General features: G+C 38.2%; 1 protein-coding gene across 2 annotated transcripts; it reads right to left on the bottom strand.

Moving 5' to 3' along the window:
* Positions 1 to 678: 678 nt before the first annotated feature.
* Positions 679 to 14,569, bottom strand: zgc:101663 (alpha-1,3-mannosyl-glycoprotein 4-beta-N-acetylglucosaminyltransferase C). Of its 2 annotated transcripts, none has more exons than XM_036591041.1 (4): positions 14,474 to 14,569; positions 6,574 to 6,706; positions 3,489 to 3,630; positions 679 to 2,478 (listed from the first exon to the last, which is right to left on the bottom strand). In XM_036591041.1, exons 2-4 carry the CDS (start codon positions 6,673 to 6,675, stop codon positions 1,325 to 1,327), a joined length of 1,398 nt encoding a protein of 465 aa, XP_036446934.1. In that variant the 5' UTR covers positions 6,676 to 6,706; positions 14,474 to 14,569; the 3' UTR covers positions 679 to 1,324. The 2 variants fall into 2 exon arrangements, with proteins under 2 accessions (XP_036446934.1, XP_036446933.1); XM_036591040.1 differs by lacking the exon at positions 14,474 to 14,569 and adding an exon at positions 8,000 to 8,101.
* Positions 14,570 to 21,132: the final 6,563 nt, after the last annotated feature.

Below are 21,132 nucleotides of genomic sequence, written 5' to 3'. Positions count from 1 at the left end.
CCCTGTTTCGCAACGACTGAGAACCGGCATGCAGACTGCAGGTCACATAGCAGTGATGCGTTATTCGCATTTATAAGCAGCGCAGTTGGTTTCCTGGTCCGTTAAATCTGCAACGAGAGACTGTCACACACTAAAAAGTGGCGAAGCTGAAGTTGCTTCTCTTTTGAATTCTCCCGTTACACCTTAAATGGTGCCGCATTTACGTTCGGCGCCTCAGTCAGAATTTAAGGTGGAACGGGTAAATTTGAACAAGAAGCTGGAGAATAAGAAGCGACTTCAGCCTCGTAAAACAGTCGAACGTTGAGAGACATTTAACTGATCTACTTCTGAGGGAAAGTTTTCTGGAGGAGATGGGAGGAAAGTGGCTATAGCTAAAGCTTAAAGCACAGCAAAGTAAATCTGCGTTTTCGTTTATACTATTTAGTCTATACTAGGACATTATCACATACTGAGACATACTGCACATAAATGTTGTGGTTCCCAAGGTGGTTTGATTTTTGTTGAAAGGACAACATGTCTCTTCTTTGTGTTGTGACTCCTGATCTAACCTGGCTTTAATGCAGAGGGAGCCGGTCGGATTTCTCCCTCACCCAGTTGTGTTTTTGTTGTGTGCCACTACAGACTGTCCAGGCGCTGCACTTCCGCACTTTCAAGTTCTGCCCTTTGCGTTCCGTCAACATTACGTCATAAATTAAATATTTAGAAAATCGATTTTTGACATTTGTGAATCGATTCAGAATCATTCACGTCCGCATCACGATGCATCTAAGAATCGATTTTTTCCTGCACCCCTAAAACACATCCATTGAGGCACATCAGGGGTCTTACAAAAACAAGAAAAGCTGTAACTTCTTACAGGTGCAGTAACACCAGCAGTGAGTATTTGTTTATTTGAGTTTGAACAGTTTGTGCTTCTCCTCTACCTTTGCTAACACTCGTGGTGGAAGCTAAGGTAACTGAGGAACCATCAGCCTGAAGCACAATTTAGTAAATTGTTCACTCTTCAAGGTGAGGATAAAGTCATTCCACACTTTTACATCACCACTATGAGCACCGGAATGTATTAGCTGACTAGATCATTAAAGCTAAAGTTATTAGCATTGACCCAGAATTTCAACATTGTCATGTATGCCATGTAACAGAATATCCCCCGTTCATGCATTTATCATGCAGTTTATTCTGTGCTCTGATGACGTTTGTCTGGTCTTGGTTTGGTCGCTCTGGAAATGTTTTGTGTTAGTTGTGTTTGTAAAATGCTCCCAGCTCTGTAGGTCTATGTGGTGATCTTGACGGAGGGCCATGACAACATGGCTTGAGTTGTCCTTCAAACCGCAGGTGACTTTTCATCCTTTTTCTCAGCAGTCCAGACTTGGATGTTTCTTATGATGACCCAGTTTGACTGACCAGCAGTGACTCTAATCCTTAAGCATAACACTGGATTGTTCAGTGTTACATTCTTCTGCTCCAACTGTCCCTCCCGCAAGGAACCCAGAATGTGAGTTCCTGAGCACTCCACTCCACTTCCTGTCTTCAGAACCATCTCTCCAACCTCCACATCAGCAGAGTCAAGCAAGTCCTTCCCATCTAACCCTGTCTGAATCAGGATATGGAAGAGGACCACAGGTTCATGAAAGGCTATGAGGAAATAGTTCCCTGCTTTGATGGGTCCCTTCCCCCAGAAGTAATCCGCACCCTGGCCATAAGCTTCATCTGGACCATGTTTCTCAAAAACTTCAATGTCTGTGTGAATATCTGCTGGTGGGTTGTCAGCAGGATCCTGGTGGAAGTCATCGTCCTTCAGACGGTTGTGCGTACCTTGGAAGGATGAGTAGGTTCCCATGTGCTGGAAGAGGGATGGGCGGAAGCGGATGGACTTGTCCTGCATGAGTAAAGTGCGAAAGTGGGACAAAAGGAAGTCGCAAGGCATCTCCTGGTAGAAGAGGTAGAGGAACTGTGCTAGCTGTGGAAGGTTGCTGGAGCGATAGAGCTTCCCAATGTATCCTAGCTTGGAGAACTCAAGAGTGACCCATGGCGAAGATCCTTGCGAGTTGATGTGGCCACGAATGGAGGTCAGAAAACCCTTAGAGCAGTCCACATCGTCCTCCAACATGATGTAGTATTGGGAGAGACCAGCGCTAAAGTCAACCAAGAAGGCATAGTCCACATTCTGCTTGGACCGGAAGGTTACTCGGTCAGGAGCGTCATTAAAATTTCTCTTCAGCCCTGTAAGAGGAGGATAAAATTCCTGATCAGCGTGGATGACCAGCAGCTGCCCTTGGCTCAGCCTGGTGGAGAACTGCTGCACAATGTTGTTCAAACTCTCCTGGACCCAGCCGAGGTCAAAATCTGCCAGGAGGACCACGACGACCATCTGGGACAGCTCCTTCTCCGAGGACTGGCTGAAGATGGAGTTCAGGGTGCTCAGAAGATAACTCTCCTTATTCCTCTTCACAGATGAGAGACCCACAGTCAGAAACCCTAGAAAAGAACCAAAACAAGTCACAGTTATGGACTGTGAATACAAAAGCATGTTATAATTTTGTTGGGCAAAATACTTTTAAAAGTAGTGACGACTGAATACTGAATACACTGTACAAACTGTATTCAGTTACAAAAGTAATATATCCAGAATATATTTAGAATACATTTAGAATGCATATTGATAAGGCACATGGGGAAAACTCTGCTGTTGTAAATTTTATTATGAGCTCTGCTAAAGCCTGAATAGACTGATAAATCAATGTGATGATCAGTTATTAATCTCAGTGTTACTGAGCTCTGCTAAAGCCTGAATAGACTGATATATCAATGTGATGATCAGTTATTAATCTCAGTGTTACTGAGCTCTGCTAAAGCCTGAATAGACTGATAAATCAATGTGATGATCAGTTATTAATCTCAGTGTTACTGAGCTCTGCTAAAGTCTGAATAGACTGATAAATCATTGTGATGATCAGTTATTAATCTTAGTGTTACTGAGCTCTGCTAAAGCTTGATGAATCAGTCATTGAAAAGTAAGAGTGAAAATCAAATGTATGGTACAAAAGTTTCAAGGGTGCTTTAGTAAAGAAAACAGTTCTGTATAGAACCATTAATACTAAAAAAACCCTTTGTATGATTAAATAGTTCTTTTCGTAGTAAAAGCGTTCTTCAGATTGATGGAGAATGCGTTCTGTGTGTTTTGAGAATACATTATGGGTGCTATTGGTACAAGCTTGACCTATATACCTACCTTTTTGGTGCTATATATAACCTTTTAAAAAAGGTTCTATAAAGAACCATCTACAGCGCATTCTCCATCAATCTGAGAAACCATTTCACTGTGCAAAGAACCCTTTAATCATGCAAGGGTTGTTTGAGTGTTCATGGTTCTCTTTAGAACCATTAAAGAACCATCTTTTTCCAGAGTGTATGTTAGACTGATTGTGTGAGTGTATTAACTCTAGTGAAAGTGCTCCCTCTGCTGGACACTGAGTAGAAACACTCACTCTGCTCTGACTGGATGGTTCCTGCCAGCAGGCGGACGGAGACACTGAGACACAGCGAGTTCTTCACAGCGTCCTGCGGGCACGGCTCTCTGCTGGAATTCAGAAGTGCAGTGCTGTATCTAATCCACCGAGTCTCCTGAAACTAGATCAGTAATAACTGATCATCAGAAATGTTATAATTATAATACAATCCTAATTACAATACTAAATAATACAGTCAGTAATGTTATTATTTTAACACTTTATAAAATAGCTGCTTTGCAGATGCTTTCATACAAAGTGGTGGGGCAAAAAAAAAAACCTGGCTGTCTGAGTGACAGTATCCATGCACAGACTTAAACTATCTAATCATAGACATTCACCTGCCTCACAATACACAATACACACAATACACCCACCCTCTTCTCATATTCACACTGACAGATCATCATTACAGGCTCTAACAGTCTCAGACGTTCATGGTTCTCTGTGATTCTCTTCTAACAGCAGTCATTGGTTTTTACTGCTAACAGTGACTGATTCTCACAGATCTGTTTCTCAGTGTTCCTCTGATTGGCTTCTAACAGTAGTGATTAGTCATAGTCATATGATCTAAATCTAAAGATGGGTTCCCCTTTGAGGCTTCTTCCTCTTTCCCTGTTCTAAAAAGGCACTCTATAAATAAACTTTGATTTGACTTGATTTGAATATGCTTAACTCAGCCACTGACCAAGTCACTAAAACTACTTTTCATGTCATGCTAATATCACATGCCTATTAAATTCTCCTTTAAAGGCTCTTCATATAACATTATACTTATATGTTTCATATCAAAATGCTCTGTTATTTTCATCACTACTTTCCAAAATTTCTGCAGCACCCTCAGCAGTTGTAAACTCTCTGCATGCCATTTCACATGTGTCTCTGATGTGAACTGAACGTAGTTTCCGGCGTGATGGGTCAATCCTTAGTAACTTCCTGAGTGTTCATTGGTCAGTTTCACACAAAGTGTCGACAGACACACGAATCCACCAGTTCCACACAGTGAGAGGCAGATGATGTGTATCTATCTATATGATCTTAGATTTTAGACAAAAATCCTTTTGCTTTGAGTGACTCTGTACCATAATTATGTTTATTTTATTAAAGCTAATGGCTGAACTTTCCATTTTGTCACTACCAAAACAATCATAACTCCACCCAAACTTTACCAAATGTTTCAGTAGTGACTGTTTCGGCAGTGACAATTTTAGCTCATTTTAAAAAAATGCAGCCAGTACGACACAGCTTTGAACAGCTGTACACACATAAAATCATCATATTTTCAATATAACACTAAAAAGTACTGAACTGCAAAAAAATTACAATTCTTATTTGCCCACACTGATTTTCAGACGTTGGGACACATTTACTTCAAATAATGGGATTTGAACAGTGGAATCTAACTGTTATCTGATTGTGTTTTCTGAGTTTGCAGAGCGTCTACGAAATTGTAGCGCATTTTATGATTCTGCAGCGCGTTTGTAAAATGTAGCGCTTATGATCCCCTAAAAAATTAATAGAAAAATTCAGGCTCGTAATAAAAGCAGAACTCTTTTTGGTGCTATATAGAAAAAAAAGGTTCTATATGGAACAATCTACAGCACATTCCCTATCTGAAGATCCCTACCACAATGCAAAGACCTTTTAATCATGCAACGTGTTCTTTGAGTGTTCATGGTTCTATAAAGAACCTTTTTTATGACTAAACAACCCTTGAAGAAAAAAAATAATCCAGAATCAATAAGAGAATCGTTCAAGAGTCTGACCCATAAGCAGAATCAATAATGGCATTGTTATCAATAAACTTTTATCAATTCACATCCCTACCTTTCATAGCCGCAGCCAAAGCAGAAACAGAAATTCAGGGCCAACAAAAAATTCAGGATTGAAAAAAAAAGAAAAAAAATGACAAAAAGTTGACAATACATAAACAGTTTACATAAAATAAACTCACTAAAATGATTACAGCATGTACACCGCAAAAACCAGTACACTGGCAAGTAAAATAATCTTATATCTAGTTAATATATGTAATATTTCCCAGTATTATGAGTTATTTCTAGATGTCTGTTGCTTGTTTTAAGTGATTTCAATTGAAATATAACGGCAGATCATTATGCTGATTTGAAGAAATATGCTTCAAACAAGCAAAGTTATCTGCCAATATAGTGAGATGAAAACACTTAGAAATAAGTTAGATAATATTATAATGTTGTTGTCGTTCAAATGAAATGCAAAACATGAGAAATGTAAGATGTTTTTAGTTTTAAGATGATTTCACTTGTCATTTTTTGGAATGTAGGCTACAGTATGCATATCTGTCAACTTAATCCTAATAGAAATATGGATTGATACATTTTTGATTGAATTTGATAATGAATTGACAGTGAACACTGAATTTTTTAATCATTTGAAACACTGAGGCTTAGGAAGGTATTAGCATGCTAGCAGGAGTTGAAGGCCTAGCATTAACCACAAACATAATCAGGAATTGGCAGAGAGATCAACCAATCATTTAATTTACAGTGGATGGAAACAAAAATGTCCTTCTGGAAGTTCTAGATACATTACTGACTGTGAACAAGAGCTAGAGCTGGACGTGGCAAAAATATGACATGATATTGCGATACTTCAAGAAACTGTCATGATGCAAGATCCAGCAGTGCTACTTTTTAAAAAAAATACAATCAATAACTGACGATTTTTAGTCAATATTTGGCACTAAATCCAGTTAAACTGATCAATTTTGCTCTGTTTATAATGAAAAATGTAGTTGGTCAGGGTCTCCAAGTATTAACATTATACACAATATGTTCAGAAAAGCATAATGTATTGGATGTAACTTATCACCATAACGATATATTTTGTCATACTGCACAGCTCTAATACAAGCTGTTGTCTAAGCAGGTTTCAGCTAGCTGTTGAATGTCTTTCACAAGCTTCAAATGTCTGTGTTTAATCTAGAACAGGCAAAAAAGTTCATGTTTATCACCGTTAGCTTCATGCTAACATACTACTAGAATGCCATAAGGGTGCTAGCAGAAATTAGCATTGTTGGTATTACCATATGTTCTGTCCATTGCGCTCTCCTGGTGAAGATATAGGCACTGGTGAGGATGATCAGGCTGACCACTGTCTGCACCGCCGTCCTAAAATGGCATCTCATCCCGAATAATCTACTGTTCTCGACATCAACACTGCGAAAGATACACACATTGTTATTCTATATATTCAGTGTATACATGTTTGTATTTTTTTATACATATTTTATCTGTAGCTGCCCTTAACACTGGCCCCTATTTATCAAAGTTGCATTAAAAAGAGCGCAGATTTGACCAACTTTAGTGCCATACGAACAACTCTGCGTCTGACTTGTGGCATTCACATGACATAGACACAAGTGGAGATTGGAGCTTAATCAGCATCAGTGCATGAAATCAAGTACCAGCCTATGAGCACCTCATTTACATATCATTTACATGAAGCACACCCTAATTCACGCAGACATTTCCAATAAAACCAGAGCCGGTTTATGAGGAGCCTGGCCACTTCCTATCCCCCCTGTTATATCAAAAACAGGACTACTAAACAGCAGAGGGCACCTGCGAGAGAGTCCTCAATGAATGGGGGTAAATGGCGCTCAGCGGCTAAAAATGAAAAGTTAAAATAGTTTCTGATCACTTGCCCAGAACATTTCTTTTATTTTAGAAAGTAGAAGGATGTATTACACTAAAAAAATGAAGAAATCTTACCTATGTACTTACCTATATACTTTAACTCCTATAACTCGAGTTTAAAAGCTCTTAAAATATAACAGCAGTGTTAAAATGTTTTATGCTGTTCTGTGTTCAGGGATGAATGACTGTATTCTTTTACATTTAAAATGTTTAAGCATTTATAAACTATGATTTTGCATAGAAACCCAGAAGACATTGCAGAGTGGTAATTCCCCTCTCTACAAGTTCTCTGATAAAACAATTTTGTTCCATTCTTTGAGTGTAAATGAGATGTGTGAGTGTGCAAAGCACTTTCACATAATGTAAAGGCTCTTTAGTAATTTAAGGCTTCTTTCTGGAGCCTTTACATTGTATGGACATTCTTTAAACATCTCATTTACACAAATGGTTCCTTAGGTTGTTCTGTGACATCCTGTGAAGAACCCTTCGTGGTGCCTGTATTATTAAGAGTGTATGGTTAAAATATAAAAGCAAAAAAGAGACAAGAATAATAAAGCCATATCCACGTTCTCCATCAATTTGAAGAACTTTTTAAAAGTGTATATTATCCAGTATATTATTGTATATTATTTAGCATGTAGTTTGATTTATAAAGTTTCCATATAGAGTCTATCTAGAATATAGCATGGTGCTAATGACATGACTAGATCACTGAAAGCGCATTAGCCTCGCTAAAAACATTCGTTTTGTCCAAGCGAATTTTCTAGTAAATTTAGTAGCGTCTACAGGAAACATCTCAGAAACAACACTCACCCCGAAGTTGTATTCATAAATCGATGCTGTTTCAAATGTTAAGGAACAAAAATGAAAGATTAATCGCTGTGAAAGACAAACTAAAGCATCCTGTTTTGTCTGAACTCAACATGGAAGTAACTGATAAACTACGAAGGAGGAAGCTGAGCGGTTCACAGGCTCACATGCTCGGACAGCATCCGCATGCAAGGGATTTGACTCTTACAGTTACTTTTGGCGGCCTTGTAATGCCTTTATTAAGCTTTATAACCAGCAGCCGCTAATGAACTGTCTACCTATAAATGCTTTAACAGGCAAGAAAATGAATTTAGCATTTTCTAGAGCACTTTTATTTGCATAAATACATAAATAGAAAAGTGCATTTCCTGAAGAAATGTAGAGTGTAGAGTGACTGTGCAGTTTAAGATTACTGACATGTTGCTGAGTGGTTGCTATGGTATCCCAGGTGGTTGTTAGGGTGTTGCTTTGTGGTTGCTATGATATCCCAGATGATTGCTAGGGTCTTTCTAGGTTACCACAGCAAGGCAACTAATTACAGCCTGTGACATCTGTGACATGTTTATGGCAAGGTTATCAACATTATGTAGCAGATTCCCATACAGTGTTCCCAAATGATCTTCTCTTAGGCTTCATCGACCATGGTCAGGTGACTCCTGGAGTTTGAGATATGACAGTGGCGTGAAACCGCAGTGAACTCTGTGCTGTGTTTGACTCTGTAACTTCAGTGCCACACCCAGACTAAACGAATAGCAGGGTCAAAGTATGTCTCGGGGGGGCTAAACTCCTCATTTCACCCACCAGAACCAGCTCTACACAGACTTAACAGCTCTTCAGGACAACAGCACTGAGACAGAGAAAATAAACTGCAGACATAAAAGCAAAAATAAACAGCTGAACCTGCTCAGATTACTGTAAACAAATCCAGCTTTGCAATAACGTCAGTGCTCTATAACTGTGTTATAGTCAAACACATCAGCCTCAGATTAGACTCTGTAACACCTCGTCATGATGCCTTAATCCTTAATCCTGTAACGCATGGCTGAATCTAACACAATGGAGGAAAATGGTCTGAAGTGAAAGCAAAGGGTGAAATACAGGGGGTCCTGGGGAGTCCGGGATCCTCTAATTAGCCCTTTGGACCCCAATTTTTGAGTGGTCCCTAAAAACACTTAACATGTTATGGTATCTGTTCATTGAGTTTGTGAGAAAATGAACACCTACTTAACAATCCAGAAAATAGTTGATTCATTTTAGTCTGCTCTACCCTCAAAATGGCCATGTTTACACTTTTGACACCTAAGTGTTTACCAGAGGTCAATAACATGCAGCTCTGGAGCTGCATACAGCTCTTTTACTGCCCTGTTGCGGATCCACAGCAGAATTAGATTTTTAGGTGAAAAAACAATCTTCCTTTGCAGTAAAATAAAGCTCTGCTGATCATTCTAACACAGTTTTAACAATAAATGGTCTTAAATGCTGGAGTGAATGTATAACTGCTAATTTACCTTTTAACCCTGAAGGTTGGTGTGCAGACAGCTGGTCACTATAGCAGCGCAGACAACAGTCTTGCCTAGCTAATAACTAACAAAACGGCAAAATGAAAAATTTAAAATGAACATTGATAATTTGGATTGGGCTTATTTACGTATATAATAACTCCAGCTGCTTTCCTGCTATGTTTAATCTGCAGCGAGAAACTGCACTAAAAAGTCATGAAGCTTCTTGTTTAAATTTTCCTGTTCCACCTTAAATGGTGAAGCAGGAACCACTAAAATAATCGGAGCCTACACAACTGGTGCAGGCTGACACACAATCACTTTTGTAGTTCTGCGTCTTATTTTTAGTTCTTACCAAACTGCACGTCATGAAATGCGCAAGAAGTGCACTGTGAGCTAAGCGAAGATTAGCATTTGGATGCTAACAGGCTAACAGAAACAAATCCTTACAGCTTTTGACAACAAACCGTGTTAATTACAGCTCTGCACATTCACACAGTGAGTTTACAGCGAAATAGGCGCCAAATATGTAATAATATACTTCAGGAAAAATGTTTTTCATCAGTGATGAGGCTGAAGTTGGCTTCCTATACACCAGCTTCTTGCTTGAAATTTCCTGTTCCACCTTATATGGTGCAGCAGTTACATTCTGGCACCTAAGGCACATTTAAGGTGGAATGGGAATTCAAACAAGAAGCTGGCGAATGAGAAGCTTCAGCTTCATTAAAATTGAACATTGAGAGACATTTTACAAGAAACTGTTCTATTTTTGTGGGAAAGTTTCCTGCCAGAGATGCGAGAAAAGCAGCTATAGCTGAGCTAAAGCTTAAAGCAGAGCAAAGAAAGTCTGCGTTTTCATTTATATTATATTTTTTAGCCTATGCTAGGACATCAACACATACTGAGACATATTTACAGCCAGGATGGTAAAACGGACATAAAATGTTATGGCTCCCAAAGTGGTTTGATTTTTGTGAAAAGGACAAAATGGCTCTTAACATTTGGGTTGCGACCCCTGATATATACAATAAAGGAATGTCACAGTCATAAAAACATCTAAAAAGGAGGGAGGGAAAGAAAAGAGTTGTCTGAGGTTACAAAACTCTTATCAAAAAAGTCTATTTAAAGGTGTAGTGTCCTTGCATTTATGTCCGTTTATCCCTTTGTATTTCTATGGTGTCATGTGTCATCCATTTTCACCTGTTAACAAATACATTTTCTCTCACTCGAAGCTTCAAAGCTGGTTAGTCTTTATATATATATATATATATATATATATATATATATATATATATATATATATATATATATAGGTGGCACAGTGGCGCAGTGGGTAGCGCTGTCGCCTCACAGCAAGAAGGGCCTGTATATGTCTGTCTGTCTGTCTGCATCCTGCCTTCCGCCCAATGACAGCTGGGATAGGCTCCAGCACCCCACCGCGACCCAGAAGGATAAGCGGTTTAGATGATGTATGTATGTATATATATATATATATATATATATATATATATATATATATATATATATATATATATAGGTGATGTTTTCTAGTGTGAATAGAATTTTTTTCCACTCTGAGCCGCTTTAGCTTCCCTTCAAACTGGAAAAAAACAAAGCAAATAGAAAAAGTAAGTAGCACTGTTCTAAATTGTCAACTTATATTACGTAATACCAAAGTAAGACTTAAGTGTTCAGCCCACAGTGGAACATAGAGACCCCCAATTACAGAGTGAAAGTAACTCTATATTTGAAGGCTGCCTTCATAGTGACACCATAACATTTACTAAACGATCACTAAAATGAGAACTAGCAGTGAACAAATGTGTTTATTAACTTTAGCAGCTATAATGTCCACGGCAAAACAGAATTAAAACCTTTAGTTTTAGCTTTTTCAGTAGGAATGAGAGTTTAGAAATGTGTTTATATATTTGGCATTTAAGGAAAGTTGGTGTCAAGCTGAGCTCAGTCTACTGCTGTGTTCATTATATCTTTTCATTTTATCAAACACCTGCTATCACAGAGCTGATCATAGTACTAAAAACTAAAACAGTACTTGCAGTATGAATAATAGTACTTTTCCACTGCATAGTCTGACTCGACTCGCTTTTGGTACCAGCTACTTCATTTTCCACTGCAGATGTAGCGCCCCTCAATGTAGCTGGCTTTCATAGTGATGCCAGATGAAACTGCCATGATATGAAGGAGAAAAATGTTGTTCAACAAGGAGAGTTTAGGAAAAACTACATTTGAGTTCAGAAGACAAGATTATTCTGTTGCTCAAAGGTGACGCAAGAGGCTATGCTAACCTGATAGCTAACGTTAGCATGTTTAGAGTAACAGTGACGATCCAACCAATCAGCTTTCTGCTGTTTTTCCATGTCACCTTTTGGTATCGGCTCAGCCTACTTGGAAAATTGATGGAGGAGATCCTAAAAATAGAACCAGGTACTAGGTTTGCCTAGAACCAAAAAAGGTAAGCAGAGTCGAGTCGACTTGAGCCGGTACCCTGCAGTAGAAAAGTGACATCATTATGCTAGTTATAGCCTACATTTACAATACAAGCCTTGTTGCTCAAATCCAATGTTTTGCTCAGATCTGATCTCTCTGACATAATGGTTCACACTCATTTAGGTAAGTGACTCAAATCTGTCATTAATGTCAACGAACCAGCGTCCTGAAATGACCCGCATGAGCACATCATAATCAGTAATGTCATTGAACAAATCACATGCACAAGAACAGCAAACAAAATAACAAGCAGAACGAGCCTTTGCTGTGAAGATAATTAACTCTGATCAGCTCTCAGCTTCATTATTAGAGTGAGACAAAGGCGAAAAGGGTGAGATGTGCTGCTTTTCCACCGTTTACTGGCTTTAACTTCTATTCGGCACTGCTGCCACAGTAACACTGAATGATGGCGCACACGCAGTGGAAAAATCATGTGAATTCTGTTCTGAGCGTTCACATTAAAGTTGCACAGCCACAAATCAGATACGTATCTGATCTAGTACCACATATGAAACAAAAGATCAGAGTCACACTAGGGGGATAAATTGGATTTGTGCCATGACAACCTGGAAATGTGAACGTAGCCCTAGTCAGACTTGGTCATCCAAGGTTTTATGGGCCTGAGCCACTATGGGGCCCCAGTGAGGAATTACAACAAAATCTAAACAGCTTTCTTGACTCGCAGCAGGAATTAAACCAGGAATTAAAAAAGGTTAAACTCGTTTTCCTCTTGTCGTTGTCATGTTACGGCCAGTCAAAATCCATGCGCTCTCCACAATTTGCTTCTTTTTTTTCTTCAATCATTGATTAGCAACTGCCACTGTTCTTTGTCAGCTTCAAGCATTTAACTCCAGCAGCACTGCTGTGTCTGATCCACTCTCACCAGCGCAACACACACTAACACACCACTACCACGTCAGTGTCACTGCAGTGCTGAGAATGACCCACCACCCAAATAATACCTGCTCTGTGGGAGTCCTGTGGAGGTCCTGACCATTGAAGAACAGGGTAACAAAGTATGCAGGGAAACAGATGGTCTACAGTCTGTAATTGTAGAACTACAAAGTACTCCTATATGGTCAGTAGAGCTGATAGTATGGACTGTGAGTGGTGAAACAAGGAGGTGGACTTAATGAAGTGGCTGGTCACTAAGCACTGGACCGCACACTGTCTCCATTTTTTATTTATTTTTTTTTACTTTTTTACAGAATTTAAAAAATGCTGGTTGCCCTTTACACTCATTCAAGGAAATTCAAGGTTACTTCTTGCTTCACTAACTTCTAATCAAAGGTCTCCAGTAAAGTTTTACAAGCAATTGCAAGATGATTTATAAAGCAAATGACATTGCCATGTCATTTATATAACCATGTCATAAACCTGTTATAGTACATGTTTTTTGCTGTCAGATTTTTTGGGTCAGTGTTAATATGTTGCGCAAAGACCTAATTAAAAACATCATATATCAATTCTACACATTTATTCCTATTACTGGCATGAGTTGTTCATAAATACTCATGTATTGCTTTATAAATGAATTATTCAATTCTAATTCAATGCTTAGATGTCAAATAATGCTGTTAAATTTTGTATAGTTCCACTTTGGACGAATGTTTAACAGTACACATAATTATTCACGATCAAATGTGGCTTTTCTATCATTTGGGTACAAATAAGTTCTCCATGTGACCAAGAGGCTGAAGTTAATGATAAATTAAGTGATACAAATAAAGAGAATGAACTTCAAAGAAGTTCAGAGAAGCTCAGAGAAGACCACGGCTCTAAAAACACTGCAGGGATTCAAACAAAAGGCAAAACGTTCTGTGAAAACACTGATTTCAGTCTGTAACATAAATAACTGACTGAAACAGTGAGTCAAACACAGACAGCACTAAAACCTTACAGAACCGCAGAGGAATTTTCTATCAGAAACCACAAGACTGAAATCAGCCTCAGACACCAGTTAAGGTGGAATGGAAAAATTTAAACAAAAAGCTGCGTAAAAATCATATAAAAGTAAAGCTCACTGTACTCATTATAATACTCACAGAGACATACAAGAGGAATTAAAGATTATTTACATCAAAATGAGAGAATTTTCCTCTGAAACTCTGTATACAAATATGACTCTCTCTCTCTCTCTCTCTTTAAATCTCTTTCCTCTTTCCCTCCCTAATTCTCTTTTCTCTTCTTCTGTTTTCTCTCTCACTCTCTTCCTATCTTTCTCCTCTCTTTCTTCCTGTTTTCCGTCTCCCTCCTTCTGCATCTCTTTCTTCTCACTCTCTCCCTCATTCTCTTTGTTTTCCATTTCTCTCTGTCTTTATATCTTTTTCTCTTTTTTCCCCCTCCCCTTTGTCTTTCCTTTTCTCCCTCTGTCTCTGTCTTACCCCCCTCTCACTTTCTTACACTATCTTTCTCTTCTTTTTCTCTGTTTTCCATTTCTTTTTCTCTTCTCTCTGTCTCTCTCTCTCACCTTTTTCTCCGGCTCCGCTCTGCTCGTGCTGCTGCTTCATCCGCTACAGGTGTGTTCAGACGTGTGTGTGAGTGTGCGACAGGTTTTCAGGTGAAGCTCCGCCCACTATGACATCACTCACACGTGAAAAATCTTTTTTTTTTTTATTCACAGACTACATGACCTGAAGGAACCCTTTCTGGTGCAGCACTGAGCTAAATTCAGAGACTTCTTTCATTTCAGTTAGAGCCCTCATTAGGCACGTTCAATCAAACAACAATCAGAAAATATATTCAACAGAAAATTACACAACACCTATATATTATAGATCAGATGTTTGCTAGCTTAGCACTAACACGACTTGAGCCCGACTGATAAATCGGTGTGTGGGTTATTATCGGCCGATACAAGCTGATTGCAATTAAACTGGCTTGATGATTTTTAAATGACAATTAAAAAAGAAACGGCGGAAGACAGATTCTTCCACAATGTTATGAATGTTGTCGTTGCGTAGTATGTCCATCAGATGGCGCTCTGCCACTTCCCTGTTGGCAATACATGTGTTTGGAACACCACAAATCACAATTAGGTGACCAAAAAGAGTCAAGCAGAGTAACGTTACCCCACAACCTAGATAATCTGTGTTCACGGTATGTTGAGAAGTGTCACGTTCAATTCATTACGTAAATAATAATAAAAATATCCTCATCACTTCTACTCTTAGCCTGAATTAGCCTTCTAGCATTCAGGTCAGCCATGCCTGCTTTTGCTGCAGTAGCGTGATAGCTGGTACTGTCAGGCAAACAGCAGAATTAGCCTGTGTTTAGCGTTATGGCTAAGCTATTGAGTTCATTGTCGATTTATTTATAAAACAGTGTGGCGGTTCTAGCAGGTCAACAAACAGGCCTGTCTTTTTTCTGAGCTTGTCACTTCTACAAATTCAAAAAGTCACGTACAGCAGCTTATAATGCTGATAATAGCCACATTAGGTTAGCCACAAAGCTAGCTATAGCTGTGTTTATCAGTGGATAATAGCTAATGCTAATGAGCAGTCAAACTGCACATCACACAGAGACTGAATCCCGTAGCTAGCTGGATATTAGCATTATCATAGCAGATACTTGCAAAAAATATCTACAAAGATTCTAGCTCTGTATTATGACATACATTAATTGAACAATAATGCTGAAATTGAGTTCCATTGAGCCACACAAGCCATGACACTACTTCCACCATGCTGGACAGATGAGCATTTCCTTACATTCTCCACTCTTCTCTTCCTCTCTTTCTGGTACATGTTGATCGTTCTCTCATGTGTTCATAAGATGTTCCAGAACTGATTTTTTATATTTTGTTTGTTGAACTTAATCTGCTCTTCCTCTTCATGAGGCATACCAATGATTTAGATCTAAACCCTATGTTCTCTGGAAGTTTATTAAATATTCTGCATTTAAGATAATTTATTAATATTCTGGAATTAACATAATTTCACTTGACAAGATACCATTTTTTGCATTGTATCTTGCTGACTTTAGCAACAAATCCCAAATAAATATAATTATCAATATCAAAATCTTTCTATAATAGTATTACAGAGAATACTGAAAATAGTTCTGGTTACTGAAATTGTTAGACTAGTACGCTTAAATTCACACCCTTCTACCAGATGCTAAAGTCTTCTCTTGATTGTTGACTTTGACATACATGCGCTGGCCTCCTGGACATGAGATATTTTCTTTATCAGGGAAAGAATTCTTGTCATCTACCACACCTGTTTTCCATGCTCTTCCAAGCGTCTTTGGTATTTGAGCTCACCAGTGCATCCTTCCCTTTTTGAATGTACCAAATAGTTGATTTGGCCACACCTACTGCCCTTCCTCTCTCTGACGGTTTTGCTTTGATTTTTCAGCCTGATGATGGCTTGCTTTACTGGCAGTGAGAGTTAACAGCAATGCCTAAATGCAAATGCTACCAACTTTAGACTTTATATCTGATCACTTGTAGGTGAAATAAGGAGGAAATGGCATGCACCTAGCAATGGAACAGCTGAGCAGCCTAAGGTCATATTATTTTTTTAAACCCCTAAAAACGGGGGGATATAAGAAAACAGTTGTAATTGCTACACAGATCACATAAATACCCTCAAATAAAAGTTTAAAAAGTGCACTTTGAGCTCATTGTCACAATACACAGCTATAAAAACAATAACTTTGTTGATGTCCAAATACTTATGGAGCTGACTTTATAAGTACAAAATCAAGAGACAATGGCCCTTACTTGTTCATCAAATTTACATTAAAAGAGTGCAGATTTGACCTCTTGTATGATGTGGATACAAGCGCAATCAGCTTCAGTGCATGAAATCAAGTTCCAGCCCACCTGCACCTCATTTACATATCATTTGCAAGAAGCACAAGCTGGCTGGTAGGCGGAGTTTGAGGTGGAGCAATGAGTGCACTGCTCCCCCTACTGACCAAAAACATTGTTAGAATGATGTGATTTAGTGTTAAATAGCATGTTTAAACACTGTAATCACAGTTTATACCACTAGTTGGGTATTGGTTATTTTGTGGGCGCAGTCAGTAGTGTAAAACGACAGCACAATATAAGTCTATTAATGGGGCATGAATTAATGGCAGCATTTGTTTATACTAATGCAGAATTAAAAAACGTACATCCATTTTTGTGCTGCACACATTATTAGCATTATTGTTATTTTCTGTTTGTATTCTGGTATTTATATTGGTATTTGGTTTAGGTTAGTTTTATTATTATTATACAGTCTTCACTGTCAAAGACTGAATTCACACACTGACTTACAAAATTAATAATTCAGTGAAACAGACTATCGTACACATCTAATGAGAGGCACCACACATAAACAAAACATGCACTGCAAATAATGACATCTAGTGAAGTGAAATTATCTTAATTAGTCGATCTAATATTTCTTATTTTGAGATGGTTGTGCTCTTATTGTAAGATGATCTAGCTCATTTCTAGACATTTTTGTAGTAAACTCTTTTAGGTAATTTTAGAGATGAGATCAAATTCACTTAATAAAATTACTTCAAACAAGTATAATTTAAATAATCTTAAAATAAGTTTACAACAGTCTCAACAGGAGGAACATTAGATTTATTGACCAGATGTATGATAATTTCACTTGACAAGATACCATTTTTTGCATTGTGTCTAGCCAACTTTTAGCAACCAATCCCAAATAAATAAAATTATCAATATCAAAATCTTTCTATAATGGTATTACAGAGGATACTGAAAAAAGTTGTGGTTATTGAAGTTGTTAGACTAGTACAATTGAATTTACACCCTTCTACCAGACATGAGTTTGATTGTACAGATACGACAACAAAGACACAAAGACAAAACTGATCAATGACAAAACTGTGGGTGCAATTTGCGCAAATTAATTTTACAATCAAATTTGACTGTACACAGTTTTAATAAATAAGGATGAGTGTGTGTGTGTGTGTGTGTGTGTGTGTGTGTGTGTATGTGTGTGCATGAATTTGAAGGGGATATATGCTCTGGAAGTTTATTAAATAACAAAAACAAAAAATAAACTGTGTGAATACTTGTTTCCTCTCAGTCTATCTACACAGGCAGCCACAGGGTCACTGTGTGAAAGAGGAAAGAATGATTAGAGAAAGTCATAGAAATAGCAGAACCCTTTTTGGTGCTCTATTATACATCAATCTGAAGAACACTTTCATGATGCAAAGAACTGTGTAATCATGCAAATGGTTCTTTGAGTGTTCATGGTTCTATATAGGACCTCTTTCTGTACTAAAGCACCCTTGAAGAACCATCTTTTTTATGAGTGTAGACAAGTAAATGAGGAAAGATATCATCTCTGTCCATTTATGTCACTGTCTATTTTTGTCGATTGTTATTTTCATACGTCATTTGAACATGACGGCTGACATGAATGGACCAATAGAAATGCTCCAAAATCACCTGGAATAAAACCTATTTACACTGACTTATTAAAAATTATAAACACCTTTGCCCTCTCCTTTAAACTTACTCTTCTGGATGTGTATGTGCTTTTTTCTTTGGAAGTGAGGATATAAAGATGATTACGTAAGAATTTAGTTCTTTGTTCAAACTTGTGGGAAGCTGTTCCAGTGTAAATGACTCAGACAGTCGCTGGTGTTGCTGATGTTTCCTCATTCTGAACCAGTTCATCCAGTCCAGCGTGCTCTTGCATGCAGAACTCACATTGTTATTTTTATTGTGACTCAATCTTACCCACACAGCAGCGCAGTGGGTCAAACGGCCTTGGTGAGTCTTTGTGCTCACTCTTTTGGGACAAAAAGCTTTTCTGGAGCGAGAAACGTGGGACAGTCTGCTGATCTGATGAAGCTGTTTATATCTAATAGTTCATGACTCTCTCCTCCAGGTCACTACTGGCTTCCCAATGTCATGTTTTTCTTGAGGAAATGTCATCACTGAGCCAAGGCCTTTACTGCTGTCCTCTGCACCCTCTGCTCATTCTTGGGATGTTTTACCTTTAGTTTCGCCTTCAGTGAGTGGAATGCATGATCGTAGATTGTGGTCTGGTGGCCTTGGGCTGCTTTTGCATTATGCATTCAGTGCTGCTGAAGCATTTGGCTGAATCTGAGCAGATAATAAAGACCTATACTGTTCAGAATTCATCCTCCCACTTTTGTCTGCAGGCACATCCTCAATAAACACAATAGAACCAGTTCCACTGGCTGTAGCACTACCTCCACCATGCTGCACAGATGAAGTGCTTGCATAAGGAACCCTCTGTATTCACTCTGGTGAAGTCTTGATAAGAAGAAACAGACACAAATGCAGTCACTTTTTTCAATATAACAGGTGAAATAGTTGTCAAAAATTGAGTTACGCAATATTCTTGCATAATATGCAACTTTTATTAAAGATTTCAAGATCCCCTTTTAGCACCTTGAAAGAGAAGGGGGTCTTGAGACTATATATAGACATATAGACTCCCACCCCACTCATATATACAGTACTCAGTAATGTTATAAATATGTCAGTTAAAAAAATACAGGTTTGATTCCTGACATCTTGCCCAATTAATTAAATGAAGTATTGATTAAAAAGGCAGGTATTGGACGGTAACTGTTGGACTTCCTCAAGGAGAGCCTCAATGTTAGGTAGATGTGTTAACAAGGTAAGCTAAATAATAATAATAATAATTATTATTATAATAAATATAATTTATATAGCACTTTTCACACCGGTGGCAGCTCAAAGTGCTTTACAGACAGGTGATAAAACAGTTATACAAGAAATTACAAGTATTAATTTAGAATCAGAAGAAAATGACACAGATCAAATTAAAAGATAAATACCAGGAGACATAGAGTTTTAATTAAACGCTAAGTTAAAGATGTGCGTTTTTAGGTGCTTCTTAAAAGTGAGCACTGAGCTTGACTGTCTAATAAAAGGTCGAATTGAGTTCCACAGTGTAGAAGCATAATAACTGAACGAGGCCTCTCCATGTTTTCTGTATTTCACAGAGGGTATTTGTAGAAGGCCACTATCTGCAGATCTTAGATTACGTGCTGGAACATAAACAAACAGACATTCTGTGATGTAAGCGGGTGCTAGGTTATTTAGAGCTTTAAAAACTAGCAGCAGAACTTTAATATCTATCCTGAACCATACAGGTAGCCAGTGCAGTTCTTTTAAACACTTTTTGTTTTTGTTAGAATGCTGCTGCATTTTGTACGAGTTGTAAAGGATGTATTGTTTTCTTAGGAAGCCCAGTAAGAAGAGCATTACAGTAATCAAGTCTGCTGGTAACAAATGCTTGAACAAGTTTCTCTGTGTCGCTCAGAGATAGAAAAGGCTGAACTTTAGTGATATTTCTCAAATGATAGAAAGCTACTTTAGTGACCGTGTTTACATGTGGGATAAAACAGAGCTCAGAGTCTAAGATCACACCCAGGTTTCGTACTTCAGGTTTGATATATGAAGCTAAAGAACCAAGTTTCTCATCAAGCATTTTTCTCTGAGTTTCTGTACCAATGATCAGTATTTCAGTTTTTTTTTGTGATTTAATTGTAGAAAATGTTGCGACATCCACTGAGAAATATCTAACACATAGCTTGTTAGTCTGTCTACAGAATTTTGGTCATCAGAAGGAATGGAGATGTATAACTGGGTGTCATCAGCATAGCTTTGAAAATTTATATTATGCTTCCAAATGACATCATCTAGAGGTAGCATGTACAAAGAGAAAAGCAAAGGCACTAAGACTGAACCCTGAGGGACTCAACAAGAAATGCCACATTTTTTTGATGACTGATATAAATCAGACCGGTATAAATGTGTTAGCAAGGTTAGCCAAATATGTTAAGGTTCGTTGAATGTGTTAACAACGTAAGCTAAATGTGTTAATGAGGTTTGCTGAATGTGCTAATGAGGTTAGCTGTGTTAATGACGAAAGATGACTGTATTAATGAGGTTTGCTATGTTAATGAGGTTAGCTGTGTTAACAAGGTTAGCTAAATGTGTTAGCTCAGTGGTGGTCAAGCAGAGCTGTGCAGGGCTGTCACTGATATCTGCAGGTCCTTCGGTTAAAGGCCTGTAATGAGGAACCCGCTGTATAAAAATCAGAGCACATAAATTTTGCATTGCCTGTTCTTTCAGTACCTCAGAGC

The sequence above is a fragment of the Colossoma macropomum genome, unplaced genomic scaffold, assembly GCF_904425465.1.
Source record: "Colossoma macropomum unplaced genomic scaffold, Colossoma_macropomum, whole genome shotgun sequence".
Taxonomy (NCBI): domain Eukaryota; kingdom Metazoa; phylum Chordata; class Actinopteri; order Characiformes; family Serrasalmidae; genus Colossoma; species Colossoma macropomum.
The sequence above is the reverse complement of the archived record's forward strand: the minus strand, read 5'-3'. Positions and strand labels throughout refer to the sequence as shown.

Excerpts from the sequence above, each read along its gene's own strand:
- zgc:101663 (XM_036591040.1), bottom strand. Across the intron at positions 3,631-6,573 it reads CGCAATGGACAGAACATATG|TTTCAGGAGACTCGGTGGAT; the intron begins GTAATACCAACA and ends TTACTGATCTAG. Across the intron at positions 2,479-3,488 it reads AACCATCCAGTCAGAGCAGA|GGTTTCTGACTGTGGGTCTC; the intron begins GTGAGTGTTTCT and ends GTTCTTTTCTAG.